The 24,585-nt window shown below is 44.9% G+C and overlaps 1 protein-coding gene across 1 annotated transcript; it reads right to left on the bottom strand.

Annotated features, from left to right (window-relative positions):
- Positions 1-1,648: 1,648 nt before the first annotated feature.
- On the bottom strand, positions 1,649-24,280 carry LOC116940459 (WD repeat-containing protein 1-A-like). The gene is made up of 15 exons (XM_032950308.2): positions 24,118-24,280; positions 15,783-15,904; positions 14,934-15,024; positions 13,226-13,373; positions 12,170-12,350; positions 11,495-11,572; positions 10,664-10,744; positions 8,583-8,816; positions 7,421-7,508; positions 5,593-5,752; positions 5,277-5,364; positions 4,673-4,783; positions 3,769-3,945; positions 3,004-3,148; positions 1,649-2,094 (listed from the first exon to the last, which is right to left on the bottom strand). The coding sequence occupies exons 1-15, from the start codon at positions 24,131-24,133 to the stop codon at positions 1,985-1,987; spliced, it is 1,830 nt and encodes a 609-aa protein (XP_032806199.1). The 5' UTR covers positions 24,134-24,280; the 3' UTR covers positions 1,649-1,984.
- Between the last annotated feature and the right edge of the window lie 305 nt (positions 24,281-24,585).

Below are 24,585 nucleotides of genomic sequence, written 5' to 3'. Positions count from 1 at the left end.
AGGACCCAAAGGTTTTTGATCGTTATAGAAATGTTCTAGACTTGTTATAGACTTCAAGCTTGGCTTTTAATGTTGTGCTATATTCAATTGGAGGGGTTTTAGCATTGTAAAGGATGACGTACTCTAGTTAATACTTGTAATTCTTAATTCTCTAACCCTAATACTGTTTATTCTATAACCATTCCCCCAGAGTATGACTTTGCAATGCTATTGAGAATAGAACACATGTAGAGTCGTAAGTTGTACAATGATCACAAATACAGTACTATACTGTACACATACAGTACATATAATGGGTGTAAGTTACCGATATAAGTGGATGGTATAGATAGACATACAGCTTAGGATTGAAGTAATATTCGAATAGTGAAGTGCAATGGTTATTGTCAAAGACGGTTCATCAGTAGTAGAATTGGGTTTAAGAGAAACTTATTGATTAACTGGACGTGTACACCAGTCACAGGGTTAATGGCGACTCGGTTCAAGAATTGCTGTGACACGTGCTGTTGCATTTCAGATTAACCACAATAAATGTTTGCCCTCGATTTCGAGCACCTGCCGACGTCTTTCATTTCGAGTGTGCAACAATCGGCTGCCCCCCAGTAGTGAATATAACGTTCTTTATTAACTTTAACATCTTAATTCTCATGCGAGACGGACTGAACACACATACCGGTGTCTAAAATGAGCTTAGGCGGCGTCGTTGATGCACCAATCCTTGATGTCGAGTTGTCAGTTCGCAAAAATGTAATGGTATCCCCCAGCCAGACATGCACGACTGCGGACTGGTATTGCTCAATATTGCTTTTGGGACTGAAATTATCCAACTTCTCACGCATGTCCATTGAAGACGTTTTGAACACTTATTCACAGTTCTCCCACAAATATGCAACTGCTAATTGCAGATTTATATTTTAATGCATTAAACTGGCTGGTTCAAATCAATCTTACATTTTCCACCTCCAACTAAAACCTGCCATGGAAATTTTCCCACTTAATGCCTTTGTAAACCACGACATTTAACAAGCAATGCATGGCTCACGTGTGAGTTTATAAAAGCAGCGAGTTAAAGTGGTTCAGGTCCTGAATGCAACCGACAATTGAGAATGTGGGCCACAATGAACAAATGGCATTTTATTGTTGCAAATCACTCGGGGTACACATTCTGTTAACAATATCACAAGTGCCACTTTCAAGATCTGGTCATTTAATAACCATTCTAAAGATGTAGTGCTATAACTCCATTACTCCAGCAAGACAGCAGGCAAAAACACACCAACCCAGCTTCCTTATTAAAAATACAGTAGCTGCACACCACGTGCATTCTCACCACTAACCATTAGAACAATCAATTAAGTTAAGTGTTTACACCAATCACCGAGTACCAAACAAAATATATCCCTTTGGAATGTTCACCATTCTAAGCAGCACAATGACTGACATTTTTTTCTCCAAATGTATATCAATGCTTTGTAGAAATTGTAAGAAAGCAAGGAAAAAACGCAAACAAAAATATCATCGATGCATATTTATGAAACATGATTCAGGTTGACGAGACAACTCGCTCCCCAGACACCTCTCCCATGCAGTCAAGACAAAGTCAGGAGTCACCTGCACTTAACCAACAATCACACTGAACAAAGTTAATCATTTCAAGAAAGTAATTGGTGATGTAAAAAGTCAAGTGTCTCCCAGCTCAAATTATCAATAGGGTGGTGTGCTCCTGAGCCAGCGGAAATTCTACATTTTCATTAGGCAAGGACCGTTGCAACCAGAGCACATTGCATAAATTGGTACTCAATCTATCCAGGATGACAGGCAGAATAAAATATTCCACTTTTTTTGTTTACCAAACTGCCTATTGTTATGAAGTGTTGATGTCGTGATCCATGGATGACAAATAAACCAATGGCTGGCTGAGCGGCTCCAGACTTGACGGGGGGTGCAGGGTCTCCACTCGCGTGCGAAGGGGAAGGCAGGCGCATTATTTGAAGGTGATGGTCCACTGCTTGATGCAGGCGTCGTGCGAAGTGGTGACGAGGGTGTGCTCGTCCAGCCACGACAGCCCGCTTACGTGGTTCATGCGGTGGCAGTCTGCCAAAATGGGTGGAGCGCAGCCACGAGAGAGGTCAGTGGCATGGCACTTGCGAGTGTTAGTTCGTTTCATTAAATATATAATCTTTCATCACTTGCAACAATGCGGTTCTCGGCAAACGCCCCTCCCGAGAAGCTGCACAAGGTGGCGTACGCCGCCTATAGTCTGCATTATGGAGGATTTGGTGGCTTGTAGAGAGGTCACCATGCGACACATACACTTGTAGAGGTGTGACGTGGCCAGTAGATGGCAGGATAGCAGAAAGGTTGCTATTCTATGGTTTCTATGATTCGTAAATAGTACCTGCTGCACACCAAAATATATATATTTTTTCAATATCCGCAGAAAGTGCCTGCTGAAAAAAATCTTGAGACTTAATTTTTCATTGTCTATATTTGCATAAAGAACAATATTGCTACAGATACAGCAGCGCTAGTCTGTCAACTATATTGTGTTGAGTTAAAAGTACGCAATTCTCATGATTGTATTTTCCTAAATTTTGTTTTTAAGCAATCTTGAACGTATGAATCCTAAAATAGAGTTAATCAAAACCATTCTTCTAATATGTATTACACTGAAGATATTTTCAAGAGCACGGATTAAAATAGATCTTTTTAATAACAAGAAAAGCCATAGTAGCATCATGGTTGGAAAATGTTACTTCCCAGTCACCATACATGCCAGTCGCTGCCCTTATTATTTTCCTTCAGCATGTAACTGCAGAAGCAATCTTTGTTTAAAATCTAATTATTTTCCCTGCTTAAAATTGGCAATAGGGTAACAACATTTCCTTCGTGGGTTTCAACCAGTGGTTAAACTTCTAATAATATGCAGGGAACTGCAGCCAGTATAAGGCAGGCCCAGCATTGGTATAGGCATTGCATCAAAAGGGGTCATGGGGGCCGTACCTGCCATCCTGACTTTATTGTCCATTTGACCGATCGTCCAGACGTACACCATCATGTCCATGCCACTGGAAGCCAAGTGGTGGCTGTCGGGTGACCACGCCAAGCACACTACCTTGGCATGGTGGCCATAGTAGGAATTCTCCAACTGCAATATGACACATGCACGCACATGTAAGGAGTGTGGACTTGGAGCAGCAATTTCAAGGGTGTAATCTGGACTCCTAACAATGGGGTTTTAGAATCAGAATGGTAAGCAAGAGGAACCTCAAATCGCACCAACACACATTGGGTTCACCTTGTGAAACAAGAACTTGATTAATTAAACAAGATGTAGATTCAGTGCACTGCACTAAAATTATTTCATAAGAGTACGATACGATAAGTATTTCGGATGTAGGATTGTAATAAAAAATCCAAACGGTAAGGGATACCAGTGCTTTACTTGTCCAATATTTTTTGGAAAATTATCAATCACTAAAGGGGAGTCCAGTAATGAAAGGTTGTCCAATGTTTTATCTTATACATGCAAGATAATGCGTTAACTTGCATGGATATTGGACTGGGCCACCCAGAGAAACCCCACTCATATGCAGGCATTAAGTAAAATATCTGGACAGACTAATAAGCAATGTACTCACTGTCCTGCATGCTATGGGGCCACATCATTCTGTAGGTAGGTGCGTGTCCTCAAGCCTACGGGGATTTGTGCGCGATTCACAAACCCCACTTGCAGAGGCACTCGAAATTCTGAAGGCAACTACTCGCCTTGTAGCCGTCGGCCACGCTGAAGATGGAGACCACTTTGTTTGCGTCGCCCACGGCCAGGAACGTCCCGTCTGGCGAGAAGGCCACATCCATGACTGCACCGTGGACCGAGAGGGGCTCCACACCAGCGTCCGCCAAGGTGTTGCCCTGCACCTTATACAAGTGCACTTTGGAGTCCTGCCCATTCACATACACGCCGGTGCTTATTCAAGAGCTGCCGATTACCCGGGCGAGAAGTAAAGGCAGCCACTGGCCAACCCTGTGGTGTGGTGATGCGGTCACATGATTAGTCAGTGCAGCCACTGTCATGCGCGAGGTTTGATGTTTGGCAGCTATGCACAGTGCAGATGTTTACTTGTCTTCGAAGGCAATGTTGTGGACTTTTATTTTTTGTGCATTTACCCATACACTGAGAGGGACAAGTAAATGGGCATTCTGTGTTCAATGCAGAGGGCATGTTTAAGCTTATGTGCATGCAATGCAATGTTGTTGACTCAGGTCCGATTCTTAGCTATTCACCACACAAGCATGTTGTTCATGGTTGTGTGTTCTGTATTTGCATGCATGTGTATGCATGTGTGGTGTTGTATTGTCTTTGGTGTTGTACTGCATGTATGGTGAGCGTTTGAGCAGTGGTTAGCACACTGTCCTACGAACCCAGCGACACAAGTTGGATTCCCGCTCACGGCCAACACCAATAACGATTATATTATCTGAACCTGTCCTGAGCCTCCCCCTAAGTTGACTCAGCCTCAATTGAGTACCTGAGACAAAGGCGGACAGGCTTGGTGCTGGCCACCCACCACCTCGTGTGCCATGCCGGCCTTCATAAGTGCTCGCGAACAGCACTTGCCCCAACAGTCTATACTGGGGATCTTTGTGTGCGTGTGGGTGGATGCAACACCTGGCCTCCAACAGCGACGGTGACCCCGTCACGGTGTATGGCGACCACCTCAGGCTCGTAACCCGGGTTCTCCAAACCAATGCCACGCTTCTTGTCCTTCAGCAGCACAACCTGCATTCAAAATGCACAGCCCAATTGCAGCATCCTTTATTAATCCAGTTCAGAGCTCATGGAAAGCCATGTTCTTTTGCAAGGAAGAGAACAAATTCCGTAAATCTTTACAAAGTTGTAGATAAAAATGTTCACTTTGCACCTTTTCACGATAATGCTGCAATCTTAACTTTAACAATTTTAATTAAAATAATAATTCGCGTAATTTTATGCACTGTGATTGGTTAATAGATGGACGGCATCACGCTGTTTTATTTAGGTTTGAGCCTCACAGGTGATGGTTCAGTGTTCCGACAAAAGAAAAGCATGGATTCCTCTCTGCCTTCTGTCTGGGCCAATAAATGCTCTGGTCCCAAACACTCAAAATAAAGTCGAACGGCGACAATGGAACTCAGCAAGGCAGAGTGAGCGTGCCGAGGGAGCGTGGTGCAGTACTCCCTGGGACCCCTCTCAGCAGCGCCACTGGAGGTGCCGGATGAGGCTGTGGCCTCACCTGCTCGATGCAGGTTGCCACAGTGATACCCCCAGGCCCCACGGCCACGCACTTGGGCTGGGAGTCAAGCTTCACGGCCTCCCCGGGGCTGCATACGTGCTCACAAACGCGTCTTCATGAGTCGCTTGCGCACGGACATGCACATTTGCCTCCATACAGTTATGCGTGTTTTTAGTAGAAGATTTTGAATACAAAGCAACGTTCATGTAGGTGGTGATCAGTTTTAGTTTTTGTGAAAACACTGCCAAGACGGTTTTTATTTTATATCAGCTAACTGCTAAGCATACGCAAGTTGGTGATGTGCCACCTCCCCCACCTGTACAATTTCTTGTTGAGATCGGTGAAGCGCAGGGTGTCGTCCATGCTGCAGGACACGAGGGTGTTGCTCTTGGGCTCCACCACCAACTTAGACACCTGGTTGGTGTGGCCGTGCCCCGAGAAGCCATCATTGACGCCAGTCTTCGCATCCCAATAATGTGCACCGAGGCGTCAAGGAGAACACGTGGTTCCTCCAGTACAATGCACTTGCCACATTCGAGTGGCTCAGGGAGGCCAGGCGGCCCCATGGGTGAGCCAACGTCAACGTCTCGTTGCTAAAACTAGGATTCGGGTGGCAACTCATCCATGTTCAAAGCTCCAAATGAGTAGTGAAAGCTCTGCATTTACATGGTTGGGGCCAGTCTCCCTCAATGACCACTAACTTTTCATAAAGTGGGACTTTTATTATTCACCTCGGGGAGGAGATGATGGGGAGGAGATGATGGGGTGGAGTGGTGACACAGGGGTTAGCACACTGCGTTATAAACCCGGCCAACCCGAGTTCCCCTTCCCGGCCACAGCTAATATCAGTAGCGAGTGATATTTTACCTGGTCACGGCCCCCACTCCACTTTACTAACCTGCCCTGACCAGCACGGTAAAGTATGGTCAAACAATGCTCATGATCGACATGAAATGGGAAGGGCTGCATCCAACAGTGGATCTTAAGTTACTACGGTGCTCTAATCAAAGCACCACCAGACCTGTGAAGGAATCCTATCCAATATACTATAGCAGCATCTGTGATGTATTTATGTTAAAACACTATGATTTATTAGCAATTGGGAAACTTGTATCATGGTCAAGTATCTTAGAGTCAGTTATATCCCATGGCATTGAAAACAGATTATCATGCATTCATTTTTTACATGTTATTTGTGTTAGAATGACTTTGGTCCTCTCCTTCTTCATGGCCTGCTGCCAAGTTGGCGGGAGGTGATTTGTTCCTTCACGTATTTTTTTCTGGAAGTGCCCAGGCAAGGTATAGCTTTCATAACTCTTGCATTAATTCTGCTGAAGTTTCTCTTTGAGCATCGTTGCTTGCGTCACTGTCGAGTGATTAACGGTGACCCGCTATTCTAATCGGTCTTGAAGGACGTGGTTTCCCCTTTGAGACTTTTCATGCTCAAGCTCACAGTGTGCCGACAGCAATAAATCGACTTCCTCAGCCTTGAGTTACATTACCGTCCCATGTTTGCACTATAAAACACGACAATGATGTATGTGCCTGGATATAAAGATGACCATTGAGAACGTTAAGTTAAATTTGCAATAGTTACCATCATTCACTGTTGACATTTAATAATGTTGAAGTATTTTTCACCAGGGACGTCTTCTTGCACAGTCTTAAGACATTTTATAGAGGGCCCTGTTTAGAATGTTGGCGAATTCTACTTTTGCATGTGTGCTGGCAGACACTAAATGTATACGGGAGACTAATCAAAGCTTGGCATCAATGTTACAGAAAGTTAGTTGATGTATTACCTCCTACAGAGGCCTCAAGCAGTCATGCACCCCTTCGGTTAGACGATAGGCGTCTCGTGAAAAAGCTCAGCCCGATCCACCAATCCTGATTCAAAGTTGCTGGATTGTGGGTGTGCGCTGCTATACAACACCACCACCACCACAACATTTCACCGTATCAGCACCACAGCAAAAGCATTTCTATTTGTAAGCCCAATAGTCACTTCACTACATTCTACTTCAACACGAGCTCCGATACAGGATTTGCCTGCCTGCCTGCCACCCCTCCACCCCCGTATCCACTTCTGACCGAGTGACAAATCGACGCACACTCTCGCTCACGTGTGCTTCCGAGCAGGATATTGATATGGCCGTCGTAGCTGCCCGAGTAGATGGTCGGAGACCCCGAACCGGTGTGCGTCGTCAAGCTCTGGATGGACTTGCTGTGTCCCTGCAACCATCGCAATAAAAACCACATGCAAGAACCAAACGCGGCTTTAATCGGTGATGCAGAAATAGCGTGACGTCATTTTACGTAAATGGAGCAGCTCGCTCAGAAAAGTAATCATTAAAACCGGCCATTTTTTGCCTTGCCACAATACTTAAATTAATTAGGGCAAATAATTAGAATTGTTGCAATGTAAGTATTTTATAATTGTAAAAATGTAAACATTTTCACATGTGGTTTTCAAGAGACTCGACAAGTAAAATTACTGTGGCATTAAGATGCTGGTCAATGCCTACCAGGCGTGACGTAACATTGCTCTCCAATTGATTTGTGAATTTTAAAAGGAAATGACAAGTCATGCGTTCGGGTTATCTGATCAAATGCCTGTTTCAAGCTCGAAGTTGCTTGTCTATCGTAGAACCCAAAATTATTACCCCCATTGGAATTCCATAAGGAATGATTTCTCATTGGGAATAAAGACAATTACAGCCTTGCAGGTGCTATTCAAGACACTTGTTCAAGGAGCCATTTATTACACCTTGCTTAAGAGCCATTTTGATGAATCTACGTTGTAGAGTCTCGATATCAATGGGGTGGTGATGGTGATTATTAATCCTCGATCATGATGGCAATAATGAAAATGTTGACAATGACGACAAAGATAGCCAGGAAGATGAAAATTACAAGCAGTCACTACGACGAGTGACAATAAAGGCCATTACTGTGAATATTATGTCGAAAATGATGACAGTTTATGAACGAATCAACCAGAATGTACCCAATCTTGTCAGATCTCAAAATCTAATGAGTGTTGCGCATGGATGTTTTTTTAGACGTGTGACGATCATGCCAGCAGATTGTTATGGGCTACTTTTGTGGACGGCATTGTTTTACTGTACTTTCATGCTCCCATGTCTATGGTCGCCACTTTTACCGGTATGGTGAATTTTTGGTCAAATTACATCACACCATGGGCCCTCATTTATCACGTTTAACAAAATGGTTCTACACAGACACAGGTATAAAATAATGACTATGACATGATAACAATAGAGTTCGCGATTCCAGTGGGGTTACCTTGATGACGCGGATTGGCTTGCTAGGATTGTTGCGGTCCAGGTAGTGGATGTAGCCAGACAGGCCGATGCTCAACAGGTGCTGGCCCTGCCAGAGGCAGCCCAGCTGCTGGTCGTTGACTTCGGCGCCCATGGTGAAGGTGGTGGTGGCGCGGCCCGCGGCCACGTCCCACAACCGCACCGTGCGGTCGCCCGATGCCGACATGAGCTGGGTGCTGTCGGGACTCCAGCAAACCTACGCCCACACACCGACATTATCCACGTGCAAAGTGTTTAGCATCGTCTTGCCAGAGTATGGACTCATGGTGTCGATTAACCAAACCGTGTGTAAATCTGTTCGTCCTGGCATGGTAACTGTCGAGGGTAATTTGGCTGTCTCGAGAATATATATTGTTAGTTTCAGTGTTATCAGTAAGAAGCATCCTACCGTGTTTGCAAAGAAAGTTACAAATTTGCAGGGCGTGCACCGATTTAATCACAAGTCGAGCATCTTAATGCAGTCTTCAGTGCTCACGATTGTTGAGCGCTGCCAATCTCCATTGGCAGCCCCAAGCAAGGGGAGAAAAATATGGTTCACTGTAGCCTGGTCAATATTGGAGACTGATGAAGCTAGTGTTAGCAAACTCAGAAATGACTGTGCTATTTGCAGTTTGAATAAATTACGTTTAATATCATCCATAGTCGTATATATACAATTGCTCTTTTGTTATTGTGCTTGGCTCTCAAATCCTTATGCATTTATATATTATTCTGAGCAAGAATAACATTCTTAAGGAAAGGTAGATTCAGAGTGACGGTTGGTGTATGGGAAGGGTGGGAGGCAGTGCTGTGGTGTAGGCCGGAACGGCTTAGACCCACTATAACGTGGAGACAACAGACGTACGGAACAGCTGGTCAATGTCTGAGCTCCACTGAACTCAATCATGTATTAACCCCTTAATCCAAAATAAAAAGCATTTGCCACCATAATCACAAATGTTATAACCATTAATGATTAAGTCCAAGTATCTGCCTGCTCAAGAAAACATTGGATTGGTGCTAATCTCTATTGATGGCTCTGAGCCAGTGGTAACAATTCTACATTTCTATAGCAAGTCATTATCTCAAATTTCACAACCAATATTAACTTCATCTGATAGGTTCAGTTCACCGCAGACCAAAATGTAAGCTTGTGCTCGGACAAATGGTGCCTCGTGACAAAAAAATTATTGATCATGGGATATGCATAATGTTTTTAAGTCGAACTGTTGAGATTTAGCATTAAATTACGAACTGAAGCCAATACTCTTAGAAGCAACACAAACAAAACAGGCAAGCAAATATATGCACACAGGCACAAGAATGCTGCCCATCTCTGAAGTCAAGGCCACTTTAGGGAGTGTTCACTTCGGAAAGCATCAAACATTGATGTGCTCAGGCTTAAATTATTCAGTGTTTTGACAGTGCTCCATGGCAGCCTTCAGGACAAAAGAAATAGGTGGATTAAGTCAAATGGGAAGGCTGATATCCCATTATCAGCACGTGAAAAGCTTTCGAGGTTTAGAGCTCTGTCTGTCCAGTGGATTCTGCCTCATACTCTACCTCGTCCAATAAAGTGTTAATACATTCCAAGTGTTCCTCTATTCAAATTAACAATTGGTGGTCGTCTCGTTGGTGGTCCTGGGTTGATGGTGGTAGATGCTACCTTCTTATGGTGGGGGACCATTCTCTAAGTACGACAACTATTGTTGACTTCCTATCAAGCTTAATTTTTCAACTACATTAAGTGGATCCTGGACCCACAGCCCAGAGGTGCCAGGTTTATTCGAGAACAAGGTGATTTAAAGCCCTGGGTAAGGATATTCATCCCCCAATGTTTGTGCACCCTGCAGTAATACAGATATACTGGGCCAGTGTGAAAATGTTGGCACAAGCCTCCTCAAAAGATGACCTCAGTGTGCAGTGAAAGAGCGACATGCACAGGGTATGCTTTCACATAACCGTCATCACAAGATTATGCAGTAATCACAATAAATACGTTCATGGAATAAACGGAAGTTGCACAGATCTATCGAGGGGGTAGCGGGCAGGGTGACCCCTTACCGCGTAGATGCCTCCATCGTGGGCCTTCTCGCCTCCCAGGGAGGAAACCTTCTGTCCGGAGGCCCCGTCGTATATAAAGATCTGACAAAAAAAACCCATTGCATTGCTCAAGACTGTCCACGACCCATCAAAGCACAGTGCGACTGCAATATATGCCAGGTGTTTGCTCCCTCTCCAATAACGCAGCCACACTTTAAAAGAGAACAGTTTTGTTTTTGTATAGTTGCTGATGTAGAATACATGGAATGCGTCTATGATTATACTGCCACTTCTCACGGGACCAGCAAGAAAACCATATGAAAATAGCAGGGATCTGTTGCCACTGTTAATGCATTTATTCTGTGGACCGAACAAACTCATTACTATTCTTAGTTTTTTCGGTAAAGTCACGTTGAAGAGAAACAACAAAATAATAAAATATATATAAAACAATAAAAATTTCTCACGACGTTTCGACCATAACTCAAACGGTCATCTTCAGGTGTTTTATATATATTTTATTATTTTGTTGTTTCTCTTCAACGTGACTTTACCGAAAAAACTAAGAATATGAATTACTGCAGTCACGAAAGCTTTAAATCAAAACTCATTACTCTTTCACAACCATTATAAAGCTTACTAACATTGGTTGTGGCCTATTGTAGCTCCTGATAATTTCCAGAGCCCCTTAAGTGAACGCATACACTTGCTTATAGGACATGACAGAAGAAAAAGCATTATGAAATTCCAACGTTATACCGTGACATCCACAGGTGAAAGGGTGTGTAAAGGTAAATGAAGCCTAATGCCATAGCAATGTACATTTGTAGTCACTCAACACCTTGACCGTACCTGTCCATCTGCGCCGGCTGTGGCAAAAAAGTTGCCGTTGGGCGAAAACCTCACACTGTTGACAAAGCGGGAATGATCCTGAAAAACAGGGAAGGTGTGCAGAGGCAAGTTTAATATAAATACTTACATGATTACGTGAAAAGTGTTTTCATGCTCAATACAGCAATGGGGAACCATTGGCAAAATTGAGCCAGGAGGAAATTCTACATTTTCATATTGAGGGCCAATCTCTCCACGGGAAGGTCGTTAATTATCCAGAATGTGGTAGTAATTTTATTGATCCAAAACGGATTGTTTGTTGCATCGTAAGACCCTGAACGGTGGAAAAAGTTCGGGAAGGCCTTCATCAACCAGTAGATTGATCATGCCTGATGATGAAAATTTCACACGCCAATATTGCTAAACTGTGAAATCAAATATTCCCTCCATCCTGCCACCTAATTACAACGAGCAGGCTCTTAAATACGAGATCAATTAACTACTCATAATCAGAGTCCTTATTTAGACTGGAGGAATCCGATGAGGAGCAGGTCAGAAAGGAGCAGGTCAGACAGACAGCTACTTTTGGGTGTGCTGCTGATGGCAATTAGGTTCACAGTAGATGTTGACCCTTCATGGAACAACTTCCGATTAAGGCCAAGGACATGACGCAGCAGCGGAAGGGAGGCTGTGTACCGACGTGGTGAACTGGAACTTGAAGGGCGGGCCCTGCAGGAAGGCGGCGTTGTTGTCGTCACTGCCCGTCACGAGGCGGTACGGGCGCGTCTGCTTGATGTCCACGCTATTGATCACCTTGCTGTGGCCCACGATTTCACCCACCGAGGAGCCCGAGTCCCACAGAAACACGGCGCCAAAACTGCACGCAGGAGTAGCCAGGGAAAGTAGCACGATGGGGGTGTAGAGGAAGACGAGGATGCATGGAAGCAGTTGCTGGCACAGGTTTGTTACTGCCAAATGCTGCGACTTGTACTACTTTACGCCATGGTGCGTTTATGAATCGGCATATCCCCATGCTTAATCCTGTGTAGAGAGCTGGGCATCTCAGCTGGCAATGCTGATCCAATGGTGCAACTGTAATATTGCTATGGCCAGGGCCAGTCAACTCTTTAGTACAACCCACTGCTAGGTTCTCACAAAGTCATACTTATTTTATCAACAACAAATAAATGAAAGGTTAAGCCAAAGTTCTAGTTATAATGTGTGTTCTTTGGTACAGTGTCATGCATCCAGATACCTTAACATTTATATTTATAATCTAATAATTGTAATAGTTTAAACAACAAAAATACAAAAGTCTCAAGTTTTTCTGAAGGGTTTGTGTCAGGGTTCAGATGTTGGAAAAATGTTTTGTGTATTGCACATTAGGAAATCAGAGAACCCGATGAAAGCTTAAAATCACACTGAGAATACTCAAAACCTCAAGACACAACCTGCCGGAAACCTATTTCCTTCACTACCTGGCACGTGGGTATTTCACACATCGTTGCTCTCACGCCCTGCACGATCCTCGAACGTGACTAACTAGTCAGTGGATTCGCACCCGTACATCGTCACCATGTTTTTTTGTGTTCAGTTTGTTCTCCTTCCCCTGCACCTCCAATTAGCAGTTGGCTACGCACGGCGTGAATGAAGTTCAACATACATACATGTCTTGCCAGTGTTTTGTTTAAAGATAGAAGGAAGAGTGTGTAAATTATCTGCGCAGCAACTGGGCTACTCCACGAGGCTCACTTCTCTCGCCCCTCGCCGACCACCGCAATCCTCTTGGAGTCCTCGGTCCAAGCGATGTCCTTGATGCGGCCCGCGAATGGCTGGTACTCGTACTTGAGGAGGTGCTCCTTCTGGGTCGTGTCCCAGATGCGCACCTTGCCCGAGGTGTCTGCGACAAAGCGATATGCGTGTCACCGATGCCGCTACCACACGACACACGTTGACAGAGCAAGGCACACAAGGAGCGGGCGGTGTGGGGATAACACAAGAGCCACTGCCCTTTTCGCCGAGTGATTGTGGGAAGAGCTTACATCAACATGTTTATCCCATCAACAATGTAGTAATTGGCTACTCAACCATTAAGGATGGGGAAAATTAATATAATAACGTTGGCCTTAATGTAGACCCTTGAGTAATGTCACTGCACATGGCATCGGGCAAGACTAACCTCATTATCCCGGATATTCTAGAAATATTACCAACACAACAGCGTCACCTGATGATTCCGTGCTTGCCATACCTCGGCTTGTATTTTTGAAGTGGGAATACCCTGACAATTCCCAATTTCTGGTGTTGTTATGAGCTTCACTTGATACAGGGAAGCACCTGAGCAATTTTTTTTGAGCCCAAAATCAAGCCGATACTGATAATTATTTCATCATGAAACAGTGATCTCACATCAGAGTTGCCTATTTTGTCCTGCAATGGTTGGATACATGTGTCAAGCAATCTGCCATGTGTGTTAAGAATCGTACATTTTATAACACATACATTTAAGTGTGCGGCTTTCAAATATAAGCCTGTCTTCACTTCAGTCTTAATTGGTGAAAATGTAACTGCTGGCGTCTCAAATTAAGTAATACAATTGTATTCTTTGGGTCTTTTGGTAAAGCCACGTAGATAGAAAAAATTATAATAAAAAGATCACGTTTCGATCGCTTTTTTCTTCACCTTATGACGACTGCTTGTGTGTTGCGATCGAAACGTCGTGATATTGTTATGATTTATAAATATATATTATTTTTTCTATCTACGTGGCTTTACTGAAAGACCCAAAGAATATGAATTCCTGCAGTCACGAAAGCTTTAAGTCAAGATTTGATACAATTGTATAAGGTATTATAGAAAAAGCCACTGATCAAACAAGGCAATGAAAGAATCAATGAACATTCTGAACACGGTCGCTCCCTCTCGAGAGCCAGGCAGCCTTGCAAACATTTGTCAGCCAGCCAACCCTGATGCGATGCATGGCAATAAATAGCACCTTTGAGCGGCCTGTTATGGCCGGACATTGGAGGGCTACAGCACGGATGCTGAATACCATATAAGGTTTATCAGGAGACAATTCGAATCTCCGAGAACCGACTGCATTTTTTGAAAGTATTTGATTTTTAAAAATGAAACACTTCCGCTTTGTGCGTAAACTTAGCCACATTAAGAGACTTGGCACAAATCAATATCTATATTAAATTACAAGTTTTGTCATTAAAACTGATTAAATCACAGAAAATACATTCGGCTAAGATTTTGGACCGTTTTTCCATCATCCTACTCTGCATCAGGGCCTTATTAGTGAAACGTTTGCCTTATGTATATTTCTTTTAAGGCAGTGGGGGTAATAACGTGGCAAGTTTTTTACGTATAAAGTTTCTGCACAAGAGAGCCCAATGATTTTTTTGTAAGGAAATCTGTGGACACTGGTGTTGTAGAGAGATGCAGTGGTGCTAACCTCCAGAGGCGATGTAGAAGCCACTGGGCGCATATTTGGCGACGGAGGTGAAGTGTGCATGCTCTGTGTACACGTCCGCTATTGCGGGGTTCTGTGAACAATGATCGTCGCACAGGGAGACGTAAAAAAAACAGGGCAAGCAAACAGTCAGACTGCTAAACACACAGCAGCGTAATTTGTCACATAGGAGAAGATGGAACTCAGCGAAATAACAAATGCAGATGTTGAACAGAGAACAAGGCTAACAACAGAGCACATGCAGCAAAGAAGTGCACATGTGGAGAAGCAACACAATAAGCAGAGAGAGCGGGGCAATGTTCAAGCAGTCATGCGGAAATACTGCAGAATACACAGCATGGAAATGCATACTTAAGAGGCAGAAGCAGCAGACAGAAAGGAAACAGTTGCACAGCTGTTACATGACACAATAAGGTTTACAGTAACAGCAAGACTCGTGAGTTGAGTAAACATTCGCGAGTAGTCAAACGTCTCGTGTAACTGTCAGCTCCACAAGGCACTTGCACATTAAACGTATCACCTTACACAACGGGAACTGCCCCGACGGTACAGTGATTTGAGCACTCTGCTAACAATCTGAAGGCTGCAAGTTCAAATTCTGGTCGGGGGTTGACCGAACACTTCATGCCTGAGACCACTTGGGAAGAGCTTATCGGTGGCCTTCGTATGGAGGGAATGGCTGTTCGCAACAGGAATGTGTAAATGTGCACCACTGGTTTAGTGCTGTCAACGGAGTTCAATATCGGCACTCGCTGGCTTGAGCTAGGAAACCACTGACTTTTCACTGACCCCGTGAGGCCCATTACAAAACACGAACCACTTTCACTGCACCTCAATGTTGCGGATGATGACGCTGCGCCCATTGGTGTAGAGGAAGTTGACTCCCTTGGGGTCCCCACCCAGTACCTTGGGCACGCCACGTTCCACTTGTGGCAGGCAGGCAAACACGCTGTCTGAGGGCGGCACGGAACACACAGCGGCTCAGCATATGGGCAAAAAAAACACTGCAGGGGAACGGGGGGGTGGGCACTAGATACTGTGCCCTTCTTTCAGATGCTTGTTTCACAGCTACCCAGTGTGTCAATGAGACAAGTACTGTGCTCACATAAATGCAAGCAATATAATCACTGCGGTGCTGTGAATCGAGTAAGTCAATCACAATAAGGTCGTAAATTCAAATAGCAGTGATGTTAACGGGCACTAAGGCTGGCATGGCATACGGGTGGGGTGGTGTGGCCAGAAACATGCATGTATTCTGCCTGTCCTTGTGTGCACGGCGATGACGGTTGCACAGTGCACAAGTTACTCAATCAGGGCAGCGTTTACCGAAGAATGGGCCAGGTCAAGTTCAAAAAGTACTTGTTACTCATGTGTATGGCCAAACCCAAGGACGGTAACGCAGCAGGCAAACCATTGCAGAGAATACACTTCAATTAGGGTTCATATACACAATATCCTGCAAATTAAAACAGCTGCAGACTTTGGCCAGATTTAGTTTAAATGACATTGCACAAAGGCAAACCTGTCTCAGCAACAAAGACTTCTGTAACGACTTCATTTGTTGTATACACTTAATCAAGGGTGACAAGTGCATGCAAAATTAGTTATAGGTGTAATTTTGGAATGCATGCAACCTAAACGTCGTGGGAGAGGAAATGGATGAATATAGAAATCAATATTCTAGCCAGTAGACCTGCAAGCCTTTTTAAAATGCTGAACACGGAGAATCAGTAGTGGACCAATGCTTACTCGAACTGAAAAAAAACCAACTGTATTCACGTACCACAGAATATGGTTGTGGGATGGACTTAGCCAATCACTCTGGGGCTGATAGAATTAGCACCACTTTGAGAGAAGGCAACAGGAGTAGTCCTATGAAATGACTAATTCCTGACATATAAATGTGAAAAGTCCACCAATGGAGATGATTGCAACTTTATACAAGGAAACACTTTGCCTTATATGGGACATAGCATGGGATTATAAGGGACATGGCATGGGATTATAAGGGACATGAGAGTTGGTAAATAGAGCAAATAGGCAGTCAGTTTGAAACGTGACAAGCAAGCAATTGGAACAAGGAGCACTATTCACAGCATTTGTCAACTGTACATTAGCACTGAGCATAATTACTGTTCTACTGGACATAATGCGGCTTGGCAGCACAAGGGTCACCAAGCACAGTGAGGCACAGAAACAGGAGTGGTGTGCGCAATGCAGTCAACCTCGAGAGACAGTAAGGACGTCACACGCACAAACACAGCCCATGTGATTGGCCAGCTGTTCAGCGCTGTGAAAAGCAGCAGCCGATGCTTTTACTGCAAGTTTATTAACCAACCGTAATAAAAAAAATTGTATGTCTCCCTACTCAAGCGAGTGTAACGTGGTGCTCATCTCACTTGGTGGACCTGGGCCAGTGGTGGCAATTCCCCATTCCCAGTCTTTCATAGCACCTACTGCTGTTACCCCAAAAGTGGCACTACCCATTTGATCAACCTCCCAAAGCAATCATGGGGCGAGTCAATGCCCAAATTGAATAATAACAGAAATAATAATTATCCTTCATTGGATCCAGGAAAACCCTGTGTGTGCTTCACTGTATTCACAAGGATACTACATGAGCAATGTTTGTCCAATCTAGATTTGAAGCTTTCGTGACTGCAGGAATCCACTCTCTGGTTCTTTCGGTAAAGTCACGTGGGTAGAAAATAAAAAAAATAAATCACGACGTTTCGTTTGCAACACAAGCAATCGTCAGGTGGGAAAACCACAGCAAAAAATCTTGCTGTGGTTTTCCCACCTGATGACGATTGCTTGTGTTGCAATCGAAACGTCGTGATTTATTTTTATTTTATACCTATGTAATGTTTGTACAATTCCACATTTAATTTTAAATGAGAAAACTGGAGTACAATGAAGAACTACATACACAAGAGGTAAACTAAAACATCTGCATAAATAGACCAGCAACCTACTTGCTCTAGGTGTCATATATTGGCTGTCGTGAAGCCCAGCGGACTAGGATTGTCACGTGTGATGATCTCTGCACAATTCAGCAACACCACCTCCAAAATACTGCATCACAGGCACGTGGAACCACACATGAATGCATGTGCGTATGAATGTTGAACTTCTTTCGCACCATACGTAGCCAACCGTGATAATCGGGAGGTGCGGAACACTGAATCCCATCACCTCATACCGCGAGCCCTAGTCTCATCTCCTGCTTAAAGGAAGACAACTCGAGACACAAACAATTGTTAACTGATACAAGTACCTCGGCTATGCACTCCAGGATATCCAATCATCAGTTGCAAGCTGCATGAATGAGAAATAAAAATGTTTGTGATGTTAGGCGCTCGCCAGTGACATCCCCGGAGAGATGTACGTCATTTATGGCAGCAAAGACAGAGCAATGTAACTGGAGCATTTTTGAAAGGGAATGAAATGTTTTTTTTATAACTAACAAACGTTAAATATATTAGACAGTTCAGGACCCACAGTTGAGGTATCTACAAGCTAATAAATGTCCATTTTTTGCAGGTAAGTCGATCTCGAACACCCATGACATGCAGTGACGGGGACTTCTCTTGCACTGCAAATTTAAGGCTGTGCATATGGCTACGAACGGTGCAAAACAAGTTTAACATACATACGTGTGCTTCGAATTGTGCACGGTACATTGTGAGGCTGCGAGTAGTTGTGCGCAGTATATATGACCGTGTGCTGCACAATGAGGGTGTGAATAAAAGCGTGCGGTGGAGAGTGCACTGCACATTGTCAGGCTGTGAGCAATCCAGAGTAGTGCGTTGTGGACTGCATGTTGTGAGGCTGCGAGTGAAGCGTGTGACGTGTTGTGCACTGCCGCCTTGCGTGCGCAGATGGATTGGGGTTTGATACGCTGCAACAGCAGCTTCAAGTGCAGGGGCAGACTGCTTCTCCTACAGAGTGACCTTCCCACTGACCTTTACAACCACCACCCCTCCATTACCCGTGCAATACCCCCTTGTTTCAAACCAACATATCTACCTGAGATTTGGACAAACACAACTTTTTTGCCACAACTCTCTACGTTGTGACATTTCCCCTACATTTCTTGGGCGAATGGAAACAAAAATATTGCTGACGAGCCTTCAAAGGCGGAGGGAAAACACAAAATATAAATTACGTCTCTTGCATGTGGAACGTCCACCACCACTGGCTCCTGGTCACCGATGAAGAGTAGGTCGGCCTCAACGTGTTTTCACTGAGAGTCAGACCCGGACTGGACCATTTAAGCAGCAGCAGTTTTTTTTTTCACAATTGTGGTTTAAGCAGCATACACTGTACAGTCTTCACCAAATGCCTATTATTACCAACAGGCAGTTTAGCCCAGCTCGACCTTGCCAGTGAACACAACAGCACCTAGTTTTTGTCGTTTTTCCACTCATGACAGGAAGTGAGAGTATGAAAACTAAACGAAAGGCTTCAAACGTAGTAATAATAATCAAATAACTTTAACGCACACAATTTCGCAAACCGACTCCACAATTCGAGTGCGAGTCGGAGGCTTTGGGAACCCAGTTACTCAATTTGGTCACGGCATGCACACAACACCCTACACTCTTGCAAACAAGTACACATTCGGGTGGTGACTGCTTGTTCAACAAAGTTCCCACAACACATTATCAGGCAGCTGAGATTTAATTCAGATTTCATTCAGACCGGTGAAACCCTAAACCTCGAAGCACGGACACCCATCCGTCTTTAGTCTCCCAACGTGCAGTGCACAACAAGCATATGCAAGCGTTGTGCACCTCCAATTGGCGCGGTGGGGTTACATACAGTGCGAAATAAGTTCAACATGCATGCACAGACCATAAAAACACAAGTGCTGCTCTGTAAGAAGTCTAAGGATTTACAAGTGCTTCCTGTACAGCTACAATCAATTATTATTTAAGTAAACAATACTCAAGAGGCATTCAGCATTGCTCAATTAAATAATCAAATAAAGCACAGTTCATGTAATTTTCAGAAATAAATTATTTTCATAAAAAGGCTCAAACCATGTGTTTTAAGTGCAATGTAGTGAGTTCCCAGACCTTTGGAAAGCAGATGGGCAACATGCCAAATAAATAAGCTTATCTATATAACTGACTAAAAACGAATATTATTTCAGCAGTAGCTTCCTGTAATATTTTTTTAAAACTGATTTGTTGGAAATTATCATTTACATTGTGCATTTTACGAAGAAATGTGAACACGTCCAACAAATAAAAAAACACCTTTAAGGTGTGTGTCAAAACGTGATTGCATGTCACAACAGGAATGAGGAATTTCAGCCATGGGCTCGAACGGAAGATAAAAGACGGCCCTCACACTTGCCGAAGCATGAACACAAGTTGGGCTTTTTTCCCCGAACCTAACTTTATGCACATTCGCGTTTCAATTCCACACACTTTGTGTGTTCACATCCTGCCAAGTGGCTTTTTGTGAGTGCATATGGCTCAAATGGAAAGTTGTGAGTTGTAATTCTGGCACCGTTGAATTCACCCCCCCCACACACGTTGGGGTCAATGACAAGAGTACAACTTTGTATAAAATTAACAATCACCTTATCTTATGGAGAGAACGACATTCACACCCTGGTTCAGCACCTCAGATCTGCTAATAGGAAAGAAGACAATTTTTTTTTATAAATGTAAAAAACTCATTAAAGAGTAAAGTACTGCAAATGTCTCTTCCCATTTCATAGGCAAATAACCTCCCAATGTCACGCAAGGCATTTGTAAATGAAAACCTTTACTTAAACTACTGTACACCCAAGCTGTGACATTCTCAAGGCATTGCCAGCCAGACTGCCAACGCCCATTCCAATTCCAACAACTGCCCGATCCTGCTCAGCCAACTACAACCTCCACAACCACACCCTGCAGATTGGTTTACAGAGCTGCACTGCCTTATTTCACAATTGATTCTGGGTCAGAATGCGTGATTAACATGTGTCGTAAACCCTCATCCACCCGACAAAAGTAATGAATAAGTTATCACGTGAATAAGCATGCCGAATTATTACTGCTTCCGCACACCGGTGTGTTGGAGAGCAATTCATAACTTGTAACAATTTGGTACGACGTTTCGCTGTTAGTAGCAATAAGCTTCGTCACGCAGTTGCCCGATTACACATTTTACTTACGCGATCGGACACAATCTATCGTGAATCATATTGGTCGCAAAAAACCCTACGTGTTAAATAAAAAAAATGCACTGCCAGTAGTTAAGAACACATCAAGTCGCGACCTCGTGTACAATTAGCCCGACGAGTCATCCCACGGCAGCATGTCGAATGGCATCAGTCATTCATTAAACTGCTCGATCCATCCACTCGTCACCGATCGTGAACCTCTGAATAACCCGGGCTGACACTTTTGGACGATGAAGGGTTACGGAAATGTCAAAGAGGCCCTCCCCTCTCTATATGCCGTCTCACTGCAACTGCGGAGTGGCGTACTCTACATATATAGCTCGCTGCTATATATAGATTATATTTTGGTAAATGCATTTTTCAAACATGAAGTCACTTGAGCAATAGAGTCACATAGGAACGTTGCATATTGTTCTGCTTCTGAAGACTCTTAAGAGTTGCAGTGAACACTGTAGCAGGTGCTCGGATAAATAAAGCCGTGTCAATAAGAGACCACATCAGAGTGTATCGGTTTCTGAAAGTTTATATTTCTTGTAGGATTGAATGGCTGCAAAGTAAACAATGAAGGGAGGGGAAACCTGTTACGAGTTTATTTAATACAGCTCAATCGCCAGTGAATAAGCTTATGACACAATAGTGTCTGGCGGTAACTCGCACAAGATGAAATGACGTCGAGTAAGATACCGTGTTCCACATCCTTTGAGAGCTCAGTAAGATACCGTGTTACATATCCTACGAGAGCTCCGCTTGGAGCGCTGCTCATGAGCACGATAAGAATCTGTGGACCCCGACACCCTCCCTCGCAATCTCTCTCTCCGTCCAAATGGCCGCCCTAAGCCCTCTGCTTCTCACAACTCAAACCACTGCCTCCTTGCCCAGCCTTTATACCCCCAGCCCCTTCCATCGACTTCGATTTCATCAGAATTAAATCCCCCCCCCCTCCACTGACATCAACAGGTTATGATTAACAGGTTCATTGTTTTGCACAAAGTAACCCACCCGGGCCCCACCTGCCACCCACCCCCGTTTGATCGTAAAGGGGATTGGTTATCGTTATCACAAAGGCGTCTTGTCCTTTACAATCAAACGCGTTGTTGGTACACCTGCAAACAACCTTTACAATTGCAGCCACCACTCAAGCAATCGATGTTTAGCGAAACGTATCGACACCATTTGTGATGCCGTTGAAGTCGCCGTCTCAATTTAGCTGCCTTACTCATCGATCGAGTGTGGCTGCTGTATTTGGGGAAACTTGTGCTTGTTAAAAAGTATTACACTACGGCCACTTACCACAACGCACAGCGGCGATAGTTATCGGAGGGTTAGGACCTCATCGACAAGGATGTAAGAAACTGCCGGCGCCAACAGGAAGCCCATCGTGAGCAGATAATTCTCAAACCAAAACCCTCACATGACTCGCATGCTTTACTGTTGAAACTGGGCCACGTTATTCATCACCCACCTCGCTAGGGGACCCTTCAATCGATCGCCACGGGGCGCTGGGTTCGCGACAAAACATCATCCACGAAAGAGGCGGGGGTTTGGGGTTAGGTTAGGTCGCGTAAATATAAATGTGTCGTGAAACCCGCCACAGCCACTTAGTAAGGTTGGTCACGTAAACACAACGTGGCAGTTACGTTACTAATACAGCAACACAGCCTGGTGCGCTGGAGAGTAAACCCACACACATTCACAATTCGAGTGCGGTGACGTTTCGCCAGCAATCAACGACCGGCGAGCGCCGTCAGTCGACGGACACGTTCTGTGGAGGAATCCTCCCCCCGTTTCGTGTTGTTAAGACGGACCGGGGGATGTCGGTGCGACTCGCGACGATCATTCACGGACGCGAGGTTCTGCGCGACGAGAAGCGGTCAAAGCGAGAAGCGAGGTATCACAAAAGCTCGGAGCTTTTAACACTTAAACGCAGCAGGATACAATCCTCAGCAACCTCACCGCGGTGTTGTTGAACTACGAAGCCGAACAACAATAATAAAAAGCTGCACGTTTCCGCTCGTTCAATTTAAGTCGCCGATATTTGACTAAGCCGCGCGTAGCGGATTACGCGGCTCTGCCACACAAACAACAACAGCAGCAGCAGCTGGCTGCGTGCGGACACCGCCTCCATCGCGATTCACGTGGCGTGCCATTTAAATCAGCGCCGGAGGGGTGGGAAGAAGGGACATGAGCTAAGGTGTCGGATTTTAACAAAAAAATAAGGAAATGCGATGTTTTTTATTGTCAACGCAGTCACTAAGTTTCCAGGTGCAGTCGTACGAGTTGGGATAATGAACGCTCTGTAATAACGCCACACGTCTTCATCATCATTCTGTTCTAAATTCCGCGCATTGTAGCAAGGCGGAGCTATATTTGTCCTCCGTGGTGATACTTTCTGTTCGAAGATTCGTTTCGCCATTCCAGTCGATTTTGTGAGTTTTAGTCGAATTAAACATTTTTTCGACCTAACCATAGAAATGAAACCAAGTGATTTATACGTGCACGGTGCAGTCCAACGATACACCCAAAAAAACATCACGTTCTTCGTTAACACATAGCAAAAAGTATCGAACATTGCAGATTGTTGTATTTCTTCGGAACAGAGAAGACAGATTCCCTCAAAGATGCAGCTCATACTTGCTGCAGTCTAAACGTCTTACGCGTTAAATAAACACAAACATTGGTACTGTATACGCTTTCTGGCGTACCCCAAACCGAGACATCCGGCCCTTTCTAAGCACGTACTTTGTACGTCCCGTGATTAACTTAAGCAACCATAAACCGATGAGTTGTCGTCGACACAAACAGACGCCTCTGCCTTCAACTCAGTGGCTACACAGCAACGGATTTCACCGCAAAAACACCGAGCAATAAACACGCCGGAGCTGCCGGCCAAGGCGGCCCCCATCCCGGCCAACCCCGCTAGTCGAGACCGGTGAACGACCTCCATCAGGCCTATTCACCATATTCACCGCACCGCGGACTCACTCAGCTCGTAGGGCATGGTGCTCGCGGCGTTGCGAAGGAGCCGTTTCCCCCTTGAGCTGCCGTGAGGAAAACTTAACGAAAGGAGGAGGAAACGTAAGAGGAGGAAGACCACCAGCACCACCACCACCTCCGGGCACACTGCGGAGCGACTGAGGCGCCGCTTTCACAGCCAGACCGGCGGGGGGGAGGGAGGGGGGCCGCGCCTCGACCAACCGGCGGCGGCGTCGTCACGGCCGCTCTACTCGGCGGCCATCTTTGTACGGGGTGGTTGTGGTGGGAGGTGTGGTGGGGGGGGGGAGGTGGTGGGGGGAGGGTGGTTGTGGTGGAGGGGAGGGAGGGTGTGGTGGAGGGGAGGGAGGGTGTGGTGGAGGGGAGGTAGGGTGGTGTGTGGTGGGGGGGTGGGGGGGAGGTGGATGGTGGGGGAGAGGGGGGAGGGAGGGTGGTTGTGTGGTGGGGATGGAGGTGTGT

This window comes from Petromyzon marinus, chromosome 9, assembly GCF_048934315.1.
Source record: "Petromyzon marinus isolate PM22_M1 ecotype Great Lakes invasive population chromosome 9, UKy_Petmar_22M1.pri1.0, whole genome shotgun sequence".
Lineage (NCBI taxonomy): Eukaryota > Metazoa > Chordata > Hyperoartia > Petromyzontiformes > Petromyzontidae > Petromyzon > Petromyzon marinus.
The sequence above is the reverse complement of the archived record's forward strand: the minus strand, read 5'-3'. Positions and strand labels throughout refer to the sequence as shown.